The 15,236-nt window shown below is 40.9% G+C and overlaps 1 protein-coding gene across 1 annotated transcript; it reads right to left on the bottom strand.

Moving 5' to 3' along the window:
• Window positions 1–401: 401 nt before the first annotated feature.
• UBA3 (ubiquitin like modifier activating enzyme 3) lies at window positions 402–14,548 on the bottom strand. The gene is made up of 18 exons (XM_084269490.1): window positions 14,538–14,548; window positions 14,350–14,391; window positions 11,348–11,468; window positions 10,319–10,399; window positions 7,880–7,962; window positions 7,254–7,334; window positions 6,568–6,611; window positions 6,228–6,292; window positions 5,241–5,396; window positions 5,010–5,112; window positions 4,427–4,540; window positions 3,523–3,576; window positions 3,069–3,105; window positions 2,908–2,989; window positions 2,325–2,425; window positions 2,159–2,222; window positions 2,010–2,064; window positions 402–1,134 (listed from the first exon to the last, which is right to left on the bottom strand). Exons 3-18 carry the CDS (start codon window positions 11,465–11,467, stop codon window positions 1,046–1,048), a joined length of 1,329 nt encoding a protein of 442 aa, XP_084125616.1. The 5' UTR covers window position 11,468; window positions 14,350–14,391; window positions 14,538–14,548; the 3' UTR covers window positions 402–1,045.
• Window positions 14,549–15,236: the final 688 nt, after the last annotated feature.

Below are 15,236 nucleotides of genomic sequence, written 5' to 3'. Positions count from 1 at the left end.
GCCCGAGCCCGCTCCCCGGCGGCGGCGGCGGAGCCGGCGGCCTCGGGCTCGGCTCCGCGCTGAGGGGAGGGAGGGTGGCCCCGCGCCTGCGCGCCGCCGCGCTCCACGTCGCAAAGAGGCCGGCGCGCAGCCGCTCACCAACCCCTTCTACGTCACGAGAGGCGGAGCAAGGCCTTCCGCCTCGGTAGCTGTCATGGCGGAGGGGCGATCCAGCCCCCCTTCCGCCTCGGCAGCTGTCATGGCGGAGGGGCGATCTAGCCCCCCTTCCCGCCTCGGCAGCTGTCATGGCACCGCTTCCGTTAAAGGTCCCTGACTAGAGCAGCCAAAGGGCGCCCTGAGTGTTTTAATCGCGGTCAATACCGCTCCCGAGTGCACAACAAGCCACAGACTAAAGTGTCTTTATGATTTTTATTAATAAATACCTTAACAGCACCAATGATACGTGAACATAATCCTGTGAGGCTGTGGCGAGGAGACGTGGCCCATGTTTCCACGGACAGGTGATCGTCTTGTCCTTTCCCAGTTGCTTGTAAATAAAGCCATCTCTTCCACACTTAACACCAGCCATAAAAACGATCAAATCAATACCAAATCAGAGGAAAATGCTCAATTTCATCACCCAGCCCTGGCTTTAGGGGGCAGGGGTGGTACGAATCAACACCGGAGAGCGGCGGTTCCCTTCAAAGGCGCTTTGCTCTGCACACACAGGTGCTGAAAACAGGACTTTTGGCCACCTTAGAATTCCCATGCGTCTGAAAGGGTATTAGCACTAACATTTTGACAACAAAAAACCCCAGGGAAAAAGCGTTTCCCTATTCATCAGAGTTCTGTACAGTAATAAGCATTTATACAAATATAATCCACCAAATATTGGCTTCTACATACAGTGCTGAAATAATGGTGATTCATTTGTATTTCATAACCTCAAACAACGCTAGTACTAGCATGAACACTTCAGGCTGCTTCAGCAGCCTCACAGTACGGTTGTTTTACAAGGTGGGTACAGATTACTTCTCACTTTATATGCAGTTTACATACGAATAAATTAGGTCGTAAAGTGAAGCTTGAACAGCATAGTCTGTGGTGTAGTAACATCAGCAACTGCGAGTTCCTGGCCATCCACAAGCCCCAGTTCTGAAACAGAATGAAAAGTACAATAAATCCATTTGGTTTAATTTAAAAAATTAAGTTATGAGTGTCATTCTCACAAACCATAAATCGCAGAATCACAGTATTGCAAGGGTTGGAAGGGACCTCGTTCAGACGGCTCTTGAACATCTCCAGAGAAGACTCCACAACCTCCCTGGGCAGTCTGTCTCAGTGCTCTGCCACCCTCACTGTGAAAGAGTTCTTTTGCATATTGAAACTTCCTATGTTCCAAATTGAAGCCGTTGCCCCTTGTTCTGTCTCCACAGACCACTAAGAAGAGGGTGGCCATTTCCCTACACTACATTTGAAGTGTAAATACACTTCAGGTATTTATAAACATTAACCAGGTCTCCTCTCAGTCTTCTTTTCTCACGGCTGAACAGCCTCAGTTCATTCAGCCTTTCCTCGTAGGGGAGATGCTCCAGGCCCTTAATCATCTTCGGAGCCCTCTGTTGGACTCTTTCCAGGAGATCCCTGTCTTTTTTTATACCAGGGAGCCTAGAACTGGATACAATACTCCAGGTGGAGCTGCAATCAGCTCACCAGCTAAGCTAACATTCATCTAATTCACACAGGAAACTAACAGACTTTGTGAAGAAATATATAACGCTACTGAAGTACATCAGTTATCAGCTGCTTTGTTACAACATTTTCCTCTGCATGTGCCCATACTTCATATTTAAGTAATTTGAAGCTCATCCATGAGCAACCTGAGAAAGGAATTTTGCACCTCAAAGGATAATGATGCACATTCTATTGCGCAGTGCAAAGTAAAACCAAACTTGCTGAAGCATGAAAGTGATTTGGCTGTTTGCTTAGAGGGGTATCCTGAAAATCTGCATGTGACAATTGCACGATACCTTTTAGTGTCTTGGAAAGATTTGGCCTTGTTCGTTCTTCAATTGATGCTACTGTCTAAAAAAAAAAAGTCAAAACATTTCCTTTAAATCAGGAAAGTAAATTTAAATAAATAAAGATTATTAAAGACAATTATGTACATTCAGATTACCTGTAAATAAAGTGTTTTATTTCCCCCATACATAGTTGCTGTGATTGCAGGAGATTTCATTTGCCTATATAGAAGATAAATAAAAAAAACAGTCAATCACAAATATCTTTTTGAAATAGTAAGATACCCAAAATTGTCAAATAAATCAGAATAGCTGCACACTTACAATGAAGCATTGTTTGTCAAGTAATCCAAGATCTCCTGTAATTTAGCTGATGGGGAAATCTCTATGTTTTGGGGAAGCTGGCTGCAGGCTGGACAGTTTTCCTACAATAAAGTACCACAAGAATGCAGGTTATGTTAAATACAATTTTTAAAAGGCTGCTAATAGTCTCAAAACTATTTGTGTGTTTGTTAGGCTTTTAAAAAGTTTTAGCTCTACAAGCATCAATACCGTTGCAAATATCAATAATAAAACCCAATTCCTCGTGAATTCAGTCACTGTTCCTCTGGCTCCCTACAGCAAAGTATTTATGAACTACAAATTTCATCTGATACAAATCACTAAGACTACAAAATCACTCAAGTTAATAAAAAAAACAACAGAGAAAACAAATCCTACATGCTGAAAACAATGCTCTGTAGAAGTAGCAGACCAGTAACATTGTAGTTTCTGCTTTTAAAACTTCAGTAATAGTATTATTTAGCACTGGGGGCCTAGAGATTTGATACTTGGTTTCTGACAGACACACAAACTGCTTTAGTTCCATAGTATCAAGACAACCCTGCAAGCCTTTAATGGCACTAACCTTCCTTTCAGCTTCAAAGGTGTATGTGTATAATCCATCCACATCATTAAACACCAAGTAGTTGTTAAGTGGAATGTAAGCGCTACAATGACAAATACGGCAGTGTTAATACAGGTCATTAAGTCAGAAACCATGGAAGTCATTAATCAGAAGTTAAATACCTGGTGGCTATTTTAAAAACTTCAGCGGCGCAAACAGCTGTAACGAGAAAAACACCACCTCAGTTTCTTCACATGCAGACACTGGTGCACAGAGCTGAACAGTTTTGTAGTGATAACAAAAGTAATCAAGTATAACAATTTATAAAGAGAAGAATAAACATATGCAGGCAGCTAATAGCTGCAACATGGATTTGGTACTAATTTAAGACTGGTAAGCCTCTATGCTGTGTTTTCCAATTACTTCCCCCCCCCCCCCAGTCTCAATTGCTTTTGCTCACACCCACAGACGTTTATAGAGTTACGTGCAGTTTCTCTATGGAAAACAGAAACAAGACTGTAAATCTGACCCATTTAAAAATTACTCTTATCGTCCCCAAGTTCTCAGTTCCAAACGGATGCCTTACAAAACTCTGAAGTCTGTAAAGCAGAAGTGAAATGAGTTCTTTCAGCATACCTGCAATCACTGCGTTTGTAGAAGCTACTGCTGGGATAATTCGTTTAACCACCCCTGTAAAAACAAAACATTCAACTTTGTTTCTTTCCAAGAAACTACTGAGAGACAATTCTAATACTTACTGAAAACTCTGCAGCTATTTGCATGTACATAATTACATTTCACAACTGGAATTCACATTTATCTATATCAAAAATACCACTAGAGAAGTTGCTCTAAACTGCTGCAAAGAAAAGCACTGTCTGCAATACATGAGGTTGAATCTGACAGAAATCAACAAGGAATCAGTTTACCCATTTCTGATGGAAAGGTACATGCTCAGGTTCAAGTGCACCATTCCAAATGCATTCTCAGTACTACAAGTCAATAAACAGACCAAAGTTACAATAAATTCTGGAGATTCTCCACTTCTTTTTCTATTTGGTTCATGTTTAAAATGCTGGTTGAATGAGTGGCAGCATGCTGTAATTGCACGTGAACAGAGGCATATGCAGCAGTAAAGAACACATGCTATAGCCTTAACCAGCCTAAACTGACAAAAAGTGCTGCTGTTGCTAAAAGAGATAACCACGTTCTTTTGTTCTTACTCTTTGACCCAGCAGAAGTGATCACAGTGTAATGTAAACTGGGGAGCTGCTCCAGGTTAAAAATAAAATGGCAAAAAGAATGTTCAGTTTTGTCCCAGATAAGTTCCTCTGATTCATTGTGAATGCCTAAACATCTGACTCATCATAAAAATATTTGTGCTGGCACAGGAAACAAGCTGCTTGTTTCTGTTTTAAGATGTTAAGAGAGAAAAGATTTCTTTCTCAGCAGAGCTGCCAACTCAGTCACAACAGATACAAAGAATGCCAATCCAGCCCAATTGCAAATGCCACAAACTTGGTAAATGTCATTCTCTTACCTTGGGTGAGTCTGTAGGTAACACCTTTAATATTAAATTGTGATGCTCTTTCTAAAGACTTCTGGTAAATCCACTGTATATGTTCAGGGTCATCTCCATCCAGTGCAACACCTTCTGCAGGAAAGAAGATCTTACAGATAAGTTATGGTTATAAAACAAGGTCTTCAGAAATTCAGTGTTTTTTTTGTCTGAAGAAAATCCATTTGTTTAATATTGGGTTAAAACAAAGACACCCCCCATTAAGCTACCACAACATGACTTAAATAATAAAAATATAATTTCTACAATTATTAAGTTCTAGCACATTCTATATACAAACTATCTTAACTTCACAGACTTACAGAGCTGTGGCATGTTACACTTCAGTCAGGAAAGACACTGCAGTATGAATGAAACACACAAACAAATATGCAAGTGGAGAGGGGGTCTGAGAAGAGAAAAATCCATCCCTGGCTCTGAACAGGCTTAGATTCAGTACAACAACAAAGCACACAAGGTTAAAAGGTAAGACTGTCTTATTAAAAGTAGCTTTGTCTACCTAACTCAATGCAAATTAAAGGAGAAATGTCAATATATTAATTACCTCCAAAAGGTTGTTCCTTTGGCCACTGCAGTATCCTGACATACTCGATACAATGCTCCGGTAGTCTGGGCATAGAGGCAATGGTACACATGGGAAAATTGACCTGGTGTGGGCCAGGAAGAAAACCAGAAGAAGGCATGTCAGGTGTTATGTACAGCAGTAAGAAAAGAAACAAGCAGATCAGAGGAATAAAAAAAAAAATAAAAGGGAAATATCACTGGTTGCAATTACCTGTGGTGGATAAAGCTCAAGCGTGCATTCAACACATGCTGTCATACCAGGAATAATCACGCGAACGTTTCCTTTAAAACCTTCTGTCCCTCCATCTATTAAAGGTATGATGGAACTTGGATCCAGTACACCATCCTCATAATGTAAAAAGGACATCTAACAAATAAAGGGGGGAGGGAAGGATTGTTGGTTTTTTTGTGGCTTTTGCTTGTTTTGCTTTTTTTTTTTAACAAGTTGCAAGAAGAAAAGAAAAATCTTAGAAAATTTATTCTTAATGGCACACCATGAGATTGCTTAACATACAGCATATATTCTTAAGGGTTCACAGTACATAAAACAGGACATGTCACTTTCACCCTCTACCTCCTCCTCCCCTTACCCCTCTAATAAATGCTATTGTTTCCTTTTAGCATAACAAAACAAATGGTTGGTTGATTTGAAGGATGTGGGGGGTTGATTCTTGGGTTGTTTGTTTGTTTGTTGGGGTCTTTTTAAATACTTGTAAACACTCAAGATCATTATTTTATAAACAAAATGGTAAAAATATCTAGTTCAACAATCAGCTTTCTACTACTTTGTAGCAGCAGAGCTCCAAAAGGTGACATTTACAAGTTGCAGCAGTCTAAGTAGTATTTGTCTAATGAAAAAAAGGTCACAACAGGATCATTCAGAGAGGATGTGGAAGATCCCCTCTTAAAATTTTCAAAAGCTGCCTGCACAAGGCCACAAACAGTGTAATTTAACTTTGAAATTACCCCTGCAGGGCACTGCACAAATAATGGCTAACACTCCTCAAGAATAAAGGCAGGTAAGAGAGCATGCATTTTATCCTGCTCACAAAGAAGAAAAAAGAAAACAGAAATAGATAAAGCTCTGAGTCTCAAGAGCCTTCATTCAATTTTAATGCCTCATTCTACACAAACCCATTCAATTTCAGTTTTCACTACTCAGGAAGTAACCAAGCTTTAGAAAGACTGAAGACTTTACCAGCATGCCATTTATCCATCTTCTCGCAATTATTGAGTCCAGCCCACAAACAATAATATGAAACTCTAGGGATAAAAAACAACATTATTTGAAGTCCATACTAGTGCACACTTCCTAAGACAAGCAAAGTATCCTGTCCATTACTTTTCCAGAGGAACAGACTGCGATTTAACTATCTCCCCTAGATTACCTACATAACAGATGGATTTAAGCTTTCTTAATTTGCTGCTTCTAATTGCAGTATATTCTAGAAGCCTAAAATAATAAGCAATCTAGCTAGCAGGTAAAGCAGTAAGCATCAAGTAAGTGGGTGTTTGGCAGGCAAACAAATACTACTTACGTCGATAGAAGCTTTCATCCATGTCTTGAATCTTTTTAAAATACCTGAATGTAAGCCCAGTAAAGGAATGTATTTATAAAGTAACAAAGTTTACTGTTTTCTATTTGCTAACCTAAAGCCAAAACATTATATAGTGTATTAATTTAATTTTTTATCTCATTTTATGGAAAAACTAGGTGATTGAAAGATTCACAATTCCCACATCTGAAGCTGTAGCATCTCACAAAACAAATAAGGGACACAACTCAACAGTCACACAGAGGAGAAAGCCTGGCAGGCAAACTACTTAGGAAGCTTAAAACATGCACTCTCAGAGTCCTGTACCAGCAGTACTGCTCTAGGTTTATAAGCTAACATATCCCACTGGTATCTATTCAAAACACTTTGTTGAATAAACACATAATTCTAATAACTCAGTGCAAATTAGAATATCACATTTGAATAAAAAGACTCTCTGGAAACATATAAAATAGTCCCTCAAAGCTTGGCCCATCTTTCCCCATGTGCATTTCCGGTATGCTAATGCCACTGAGAAAGAATTCTTGGATCACCAGCTGAATGAATCTGTTCTTTACTGCATGAAAAAGAGAGGGTGGCAGCAAAATACTTTAGATAGCCTTACCACCTACAGAGTTTTCTAGGTTTTCTGAAGCCTTCAGGGCTACTACTCCTCTATAAAAGGATACGGTACGACAGCACAGTTGGGAATGCGGCTGTTCAGGAATTCTGCTGCAACTTCTGCTTTGGGTCGCCCAACATCCTTCGGTCTGGGGAAAAAAACCAGTTTCAAATGCATTACTTTAGCAGATTCAATCTTTCCAGACTCTATGCACTGCAATACTGAATTAAGAGACTAACTGTCACTGTAGGACAATTTATTGATGTGGGTAATATTAAGGCATCCCTGTAAAGCATCAGCTATGAGAGCCCCAGAGTTGCCTAAATATGAGAACGAAACACAGAAAAAAAACCCTCCAGCCATTTTTCATTTTGCTTGGAAGAAAAGGTTACCAGAAAAACCAGTATCTCACTCTGTGCACATTATTCTTTGGTGTCACCTTTTCCATTAGTCATTAGGTGTATTTGAATGTTTGTTAAATTTTCCTCATGGTCAAACTACCACACCACGGATCTCACGACAAGGAGGAATCACAACATCACGAGTAATACTGTGATGTGAAGGTTCTGTAATCTTTAATGACATCTTATTCAAAATAATGATCATATTCACATATTTTGCTTAGGTACATCAAAGGAAAAGAAAACAAAAACAAAAACCAAAAGAAAGTTGCATGGTGAAAACACCACTTACCGAAACAGAAACTGCCGGTTAAGATTAGAAACATCTATAGTATCCATGTCAATAACATGGATCTGCCTAAACCCGGACAGAGCCTGTAAAATAAGAGAGTCAACTTCATTTAATGGGAAATTAAATGCTTCAAGTGCTCCAAAAATCACTGCATGTGTCAAAAAAGCAACCTTTGGAGGAACAAAAGTATTTGCTCTTCACTCCCTGCGCAGAGGCATGTGGCCATTCTTTGTCAAAAGAACGTTCTTTGTTGCCTTGCTCATCCTGATATTTAGACAGATGGAATTAGTAACATTTCAATGGTCAAAGACAATGTTCTATTGAATGCAGTATCACTTCAGCCTACCTAATCATAATACAGGGAAGCCAACAGTAGGCTGATCTATAAAGGGGAATTTGAAGTTGTCCCTCACAATGGGAGTAAATCAAAGTGTTCATTGGGGGAAAAAACCCACCAAGTTCAAAGAAATATCATAAGCGGTTCTGTGCTTGGCAGGAAGAGAAAAACAAAATTTAATTCCTCTAAAATCTGAATCTAAAAAGGTTTTTGAACAGTCACCATTTTCAGAGTTGACATAAATGAACCTGTCATATCTGCCCTCAAACCACAGTTCAAAATAAGCCAGTGTTCCTCACTACATTCAGTGCTGGAACACGCTGAAACTCTGACAGAAGTTCTGCCCAACCTCTGTTTATATGCAGGTCATCCCTAGATTAAACAAATAACTTTAAATTGTCTTAAATCTGTATTGTGGGTCTGATGAAGTAATATGATCAGTCACACACAAAGAAACAACATGAATTGTGGCTAAGGGGAAGTAAACACTGTAGAACACTAAGTTTAGGGGAAGGAAATGTGTTGTGACACTCTGAAGTGAGTTCTGACCCCTATCTTTTTTCCTTTAATGCTCAGCCTTGTTATATATATTGACTTTCAAACTTTCTATTTTACATTTTCTGGGCAGAGCCATCCCATGCAAAATATGTATTGGAAATGCTGTATTGGGAAACTGATTAAACAAAAGAACAGGGTTAAATTCTTTTAGAACAGAAATTAATTTCTGTAAGACAAGCAGCTTAAGCATTGCAGTAACAAACCAGCAAGCAGAAGAAAAGTATACACAACTGCTAGAACTGTAAAACCCCTAAGTTAATGGATCTGAAATGCTTGGCTTTAAAAGGGGCTACTGATTTATTGAGCATCTCAAGTTTGGAGATAATCCTTGGAACTACTGAAACAGGTGTACATAAATTCTTTAGTATAGTATACTAATGTATAGGTGTTGATATAAATGAGGGGAAGAAGTTCTTTCATAATAAGTTGTTATATCAATCCCCACATTTGCCATGGAATCTGTAAGGACAGAAATTCTTATTATTGAATAGGAACATGGAAAAGTACAGTATTAGTCTAAACCAACAAACTCCAACAGGATGGTAACAGCGATACACTATGATAAATATCAGCATTTGTGAGGATAAACCACACATTAATAGGGTAATTAAGTTCACAGATGTTTATTGGGTAATGCGTTTTAAACACTTCAGAATTCTTTTGCAGAACATGCAGTGAAAAACAGCATTATAAACTAGGACCCTATCAAAAAAATTCCAGAATGCCTTTTGGTAACCTGTACCCCAGGCAAATACTGTAATATTCCTCCCTGTCCTTACACTCTTACCTACTCCTCCCCAGCCATTTCCGTACAGGACTGTGCACGTTGGGCTGACTAAATAAAGCTGCCATTACACTGGCTGAATTCAGCAGAACAGATGCTGGAAAACCTGAGAGCCACCACTTGGGAAGGCCAAACAGTTTCCACAGACATCAAGGTCACCACAGACACGGTAATTCTGGCACTGCTAATTTCACTATGAAATAATATAAATAACTGTAGCAATTATAACCTCACTTTGAATTAATCCAAAGTTGTAAAATGAACCAAAATTAAATTAACCTTTGACTGTTAATACTAAGCTTTGTGCTAGCTACTTACGGCAGTTTAAAGTATGGCTTTTCATCTGCAAAGATACATTTCCAAACCGCTTCTTTGTATCAGTATGAGCTGACCTGCTCTAAAGTTCACTTCATTTCCCTAGATCTGGTAATTAGGGAACTTTACAAACATCAGACCATCTAAGGCTGCCAGTGAAATTTTGTCTACACTTCATAAACAGCACCATGTTGTCCCTCATAACAAGTTTTGAGATCACTAAATAAGTAACATGCAACTTACTTGATGACTGCCTTTCAAGCCTATTAAAGTGAATTCTTCAAGCTTATTGCCTGTATCATCATGTATTTTATACATTTTGATTAGAACTTAGAAATTTAGTAGCTATATACAATCAAAATGCCAAATTAGCAAAGCAGAAAAGATAATTTCCTCAAGGCAAAAAAAAAGGACTCTAAGTAAAGGGTAAAAACAGAGTAATTACCAGGTTTTTCAGGAGTTCACATCCTAATCCTCCTGCTCCAATAACTAGTACTTTACATGTGCTTAACAAAAAATCAAGAGCCTGTGGAAAATACAAAACAAAAAATTAATACACTAAATGAGAAAAGGTATAACTTGTCCTTAGCTTCATAACCCTTATAAATGTGTTACTATAAATTTTCAGTGCCTTATAAATTTCAAACAAAACACTTTGTGCTTGCAGGAGCAAGGACGTATCAGACTTCAGTCACCTGTTGAGTCCATGCAGCTCCTACACACCAAGTTAGAGAAAAGCAAGACCTTTATTAATATCAGTATTCTCTTTATATTAATTTTGACCAGGAAAAAAAAAACAAGGTCCACCTTTATTATTACTTGGTTCAAGGTGATAATGTTCTCTTTCTCAAAATATTTTACTGAGAAATAATACAAAGTAAATCTAAACAGACAGACAATGTTGCTGGCCAAAAAGAATTGATGTTTTTAACTATGCAACTGTTTTCAGTGAACTGTTCTATTAGTCCCCAACCTCAAACTAGCAAATAATGGAACAGTAGGTTAAAAAGGGAACAATAAAATACATTCAGTTATAAGCTCTGAAACAAAATGGAAAGCAGAAGAAACAATTTTTTTTTTTGCTTTTCTCTACTAAACATATTTCCCAATTCTCTAAGTATTCATATTAATCTTAATTCCTTAAGTAGAAGAAATTCCTTCCTGTATCTTATTACTTAAACAAATATTGCTATTTTTCACGTGGAACTGAAAAGGCAGAGCATAAATCATACGTTGCTATATATTTCTGCATCTGATGACAGCCAGCTTGTAGCTGACCACGTACAATTTAGACACACAAACTTACAAAATAATACAGTTCATTCTTCTAGAATCATAATGTTCAGCTGACCAAAATACAAGCTTTTCATGCAGCTTTAGTATTTATACACTGCTGGTGGTCAATCATGGCAACTGTCCACACGAGTTTGCAACACACTCTACAGAGTCTTTATTTAAAGGAAGTGTTTCTCACTTGAGTGCCTGGCTCGAAATCGGGATGTGTGAACGGTCCAGATCGCTCGAGGAACTTCTTTACATGGTTCCAGCGACCTTCCCAGTCTCCAGTGTCCCCACACCCACCATCAACAGCCATTCTGCACAGAACACAGTAAATTCAGCTGCAAAATCATAGAGAAAAAGCCACACCTCTACAATTATTTTTTCTATATGTCTGTATTTAAAATTAGACCTAAATTATTAACCATTCATACAAATGCATTTGCAGATTCTTTACACATGTAACTTATGTGCATGAATATTTGCATGAGTGGGTTTTTATTTGTGGAACTAGAAAGCAATAATAGAAATATTCAGAGAAGGAGGGAAAACTCAGGCATTTCAATTAATCCCACTGATTTAGCTGTTACTAGTAGAAGTTGACCTGAAGTGAAAAAAGGGTCTTATCTTTTTGCTTTTGTTTTCCTCATATTTAAACAGGACACAGGAAAAAAAAAGAGGTTGTTCCTTTAGACTGAGGGTGCTTTTTATCAGTCCAGTCTTGCATCCTTCTTTGACAGATTATTTAAGTTCATAAATCACATTTAGAATGATTGTTACGCAGCCACAACCGTGAGGCACTGGATAAGCAACAGCAACGTGTGCCAACAGCACCTCCTCTGAATCTTCAGAGTAACTTATTTACAGTGTCAAAAAAGTTACAAATCTTGAATGCTTGTCACCCTCAATTAGTAGTATGTAATTTAGAACAGCCCCATTTCTCAGTGGTCTCCTGAGCCTGTCAGCAGTAACAATCTGACTGCAAAGAACAAATGTTTGCAGTTACCTTTTTTAAGTTTTTTGAGATAGAAATTCACATCAAATACTCCAGTACCCTTTTTTCCCTCCTTCTGGAGGTCACTTTTAATAGTACATAACTTTAAACTTGTAAGAGACTTATTGAAATGGCTCAAAATTAGCTCACTGAAGGACTTTTCTAACATAAGAGCACTGCCTACACAGAACAAGCCCTTCCTTAACACAGCACACTTCCCTTTGGAAACAGGAGTGCCACTCAGTATATATCAGCAATGGAGTTCTATTTTAATACAAAACTAAGCTTCAATAAAAGAACCTTGCCAATCCTGAGTATGAAAGATTGCATAATCATTGATAAGGAGTGGTATTTGCTTCCTCTTAGGAAGTAATACAAAACCCACTTGTATTAATAACTGCTGTTGGGTAGCGTTTAGAATCTGTCATTGCTTCCTGGTAGATCTCTAAAGGAAAATGCAGTGAAAACATCTTGGCAGTGAATGCCTTCTTCCTCACAGAATTCCAAAGGACAACACAGTATGTCCATATTAATTTTAACTTATAGGCAATAATTTTGTAACAGGATAAACACTGAAGTGCAGGAATAAATACATTACAATTTACCTATAGTTTGATTGCAGAGTGAACTCGCTCCTGGTCAACTGCTGCCTTTAGGTAAGTGAACTTACTATATTAGCAGTTGAGTAAGATCTAAAAAAATTGTTTGAATTTATAAGGCTCTCCTGACTTGAGCATTTGTACCTCTCCCAGTTTTCACAATAAGGTGAAAATAAACATATTTCAATAAATGTGAAAGACTGTGAATAAACACAACACTCCCAACACTGAACCCTGGGCTTGTCTGCTGTATAATCATTTTCTGGATGTGCATTAAGCACTAACTTAAGCAAATAAAATGGGTCAATACACATCACAATTGCTTCTGTGGTTTGTTATAATTTTTAACTTTTCTGGAAACAGGTGCAGAAGCTATGCTTGGTGGCATTAAGAACAACTTTTTCAAATCCTTCTGTTTAGTCCATATAAACAGCCTTTAAGCATCAGCATCCATTTTCTGGTTAGATGTGTATTTTCCTTCATAAGTGATAAAATGGGAAGATCCAGTTTCACTTTTGTGATTACAGTGCAGTTTAATTTTTACAGGGTTGGACACTGTGGAGATCTAAAAAACATCAGTAACTCAACCTGAGATTTTATGTTCAAATTCAGAGACAAGTTTATTAAGTGTTTATTTTTCTCTTGTTACAGCATTACTGGATATCTGTATTACCAGTTTAACAAAATCCATATTTACTTAATCGAATTACCCTAATGTTAAATCTTGCTTAAAATATCAGAGCACCACAGTCTGTACATTGCTTTAGGCTCAGACTTTTCCCTGCCACTTTCACACCTACCAAGCTCCATGCTTTTAAAGTACATGGCATGCACCCCCCCAAATCCAACATGCCCAAGAATTTGTGACCCTCACCCCAACACACACATGCACTGCCTGCAAGTTCACTGCTCAGGCAGGTCTGCTCTGTGATCTCTGGGATGAGGGACACAAGCAGAAGGGAATAGTTAGGGGATGGAAGCAGATGAGGTTAAAGATTTCGGAGCATTAGCTTTCAAGCCCGTTTAGAGATGCATAGAATTTAGGGTTTTAATAAGCAAAGGAAATTGTTCTGCAGCCTGAATTTTTAATTTTCAGCCAAAATTTAGTCACCTGCTTCTAGCCTAGAGGCCCTCCCCAGGTCCCTGACCGGCAATGCAGCTTTTTCCACTCCTGTCACAAAGCTCTCCAGCACACCAGCCTTTACTCATGCCAAGCTCCAAGCCCGCAATTCCCATCCCCACTCCGGGTGAGCCCCTTGGTCCTCTCCCCAGGAGATTCCTCATCCCCAGTCCTTGCTGCTCAAGCGCCCTTCGGCGTTCCCCCTTCTTAACGCTGACCCACCTAACGCCTCTGCCCTTCGGCTCCCTCCTCCCATCCCACCCCTCCCCGCCTGACGGGCCCCGGGCCGCTCACACACGGTCGGTCGCCCCTACCAGCGTCTCTCCCGCGGGCCCCGCAAGCCCTGAGCTAACCCGCAGCCTCCTCCCAGCCCACACCTCTCCTGCGGGGCTGCGGCTCGCCCTGACCTACCAGCCGCCCCTCAGCAAGCGCTGCCTGCCCCTGCCCCGGGCCGGGAGCCCGCTCGCCCGCAGCCCCGCACTAACCCATCCGCCAGCAGCTCCTCTAGCCTCCTTCTTTTCTTCTCCCTAAAAGAGAGAGAATAAAAGAAGGGTCAGTATCGCGCTACAGAGACCGGGGAGGAGGGAGAAGGGACCCCGGGGCCCACCCGTCCCCGGGAAGCGGGAGAAGGGGCGGCCGAGCACAGACATACAGGGCACTTACGGTTCCTCACCATCCGCCATATTTCCCTCTGCTTCCCACAAGGCCCCGCGACGCCTCGCTGGGCGGTGCCTTGCCAGAGCGCCGCCACGGTCGCAGACCTATAGAGTCGAGGAGAGAGAACAGGGGGGCTGCCCGGCAAGGCCCGAAGCGCTCATTTCCGTGACGGCCAGGCGGGGAGGGGGCTGGCCCCGCCTTGCTCCCGAGCCCTTAACTAGAGACCGGGGCGCCCCGACCCTCGCGGGGTAGCTTCAGCCCGTGGAGGGGACTTAGGCTCCCTCCCTCCGGGCAGCCGGGGGCTCTCCCTGCACCCGCCTCCCTGCTGCTTCCCGGGAGGCTCGGACGGCATCCTCGGGAGCGGGGCGTGTGGCGATCGCGGTGCTTGCAAACCCGCGGGAAGAGCGGAGACACGGCGTGGAAGTGGGACCAGCCTGAGGTTGGGCTCTGCCCGCCAGCCGGGCAGCCCCTCCGCCTCAGCGGTGTTTTCAGATGGGTTTGGTACCGTGGCCGCCAGGCCGTGTCCATGGGCTGTCCCGGGAGCCCACCTAACAGCTCCTCCGTGCGTGAGCCCAGGAGCAGGCAAGCAGGTCTTGCGAGGGGTGCGCATCAGGCTCGGATCCCTCAGCTTCAGGGATCAGAGTCCTTCATGGATGGAGCCGTGCAAAGTGGCTGCCAGCCCCCATCACTGTTGTCGCCCTTGGCTTGCTGCCGG

The sequence above is a fragment of the Gallinula chloropus genome (assembly GCF_964237585.1).
Source record: "Gallinula chloropus genome assembly, chromosome: 12".
Taxonomy (NCBI): domain Eukaryota; kingdom Metazoa; phylum Chordata; class Aves; order Gruiformes; family Rallidae; genus Gallinula; species Gallinula chloropus.
The sequence above is the reverse complement of the archived record's forward strand: the minus strand, read 5'-3'. Positions and strand labels throughout refer to the sequence as shown.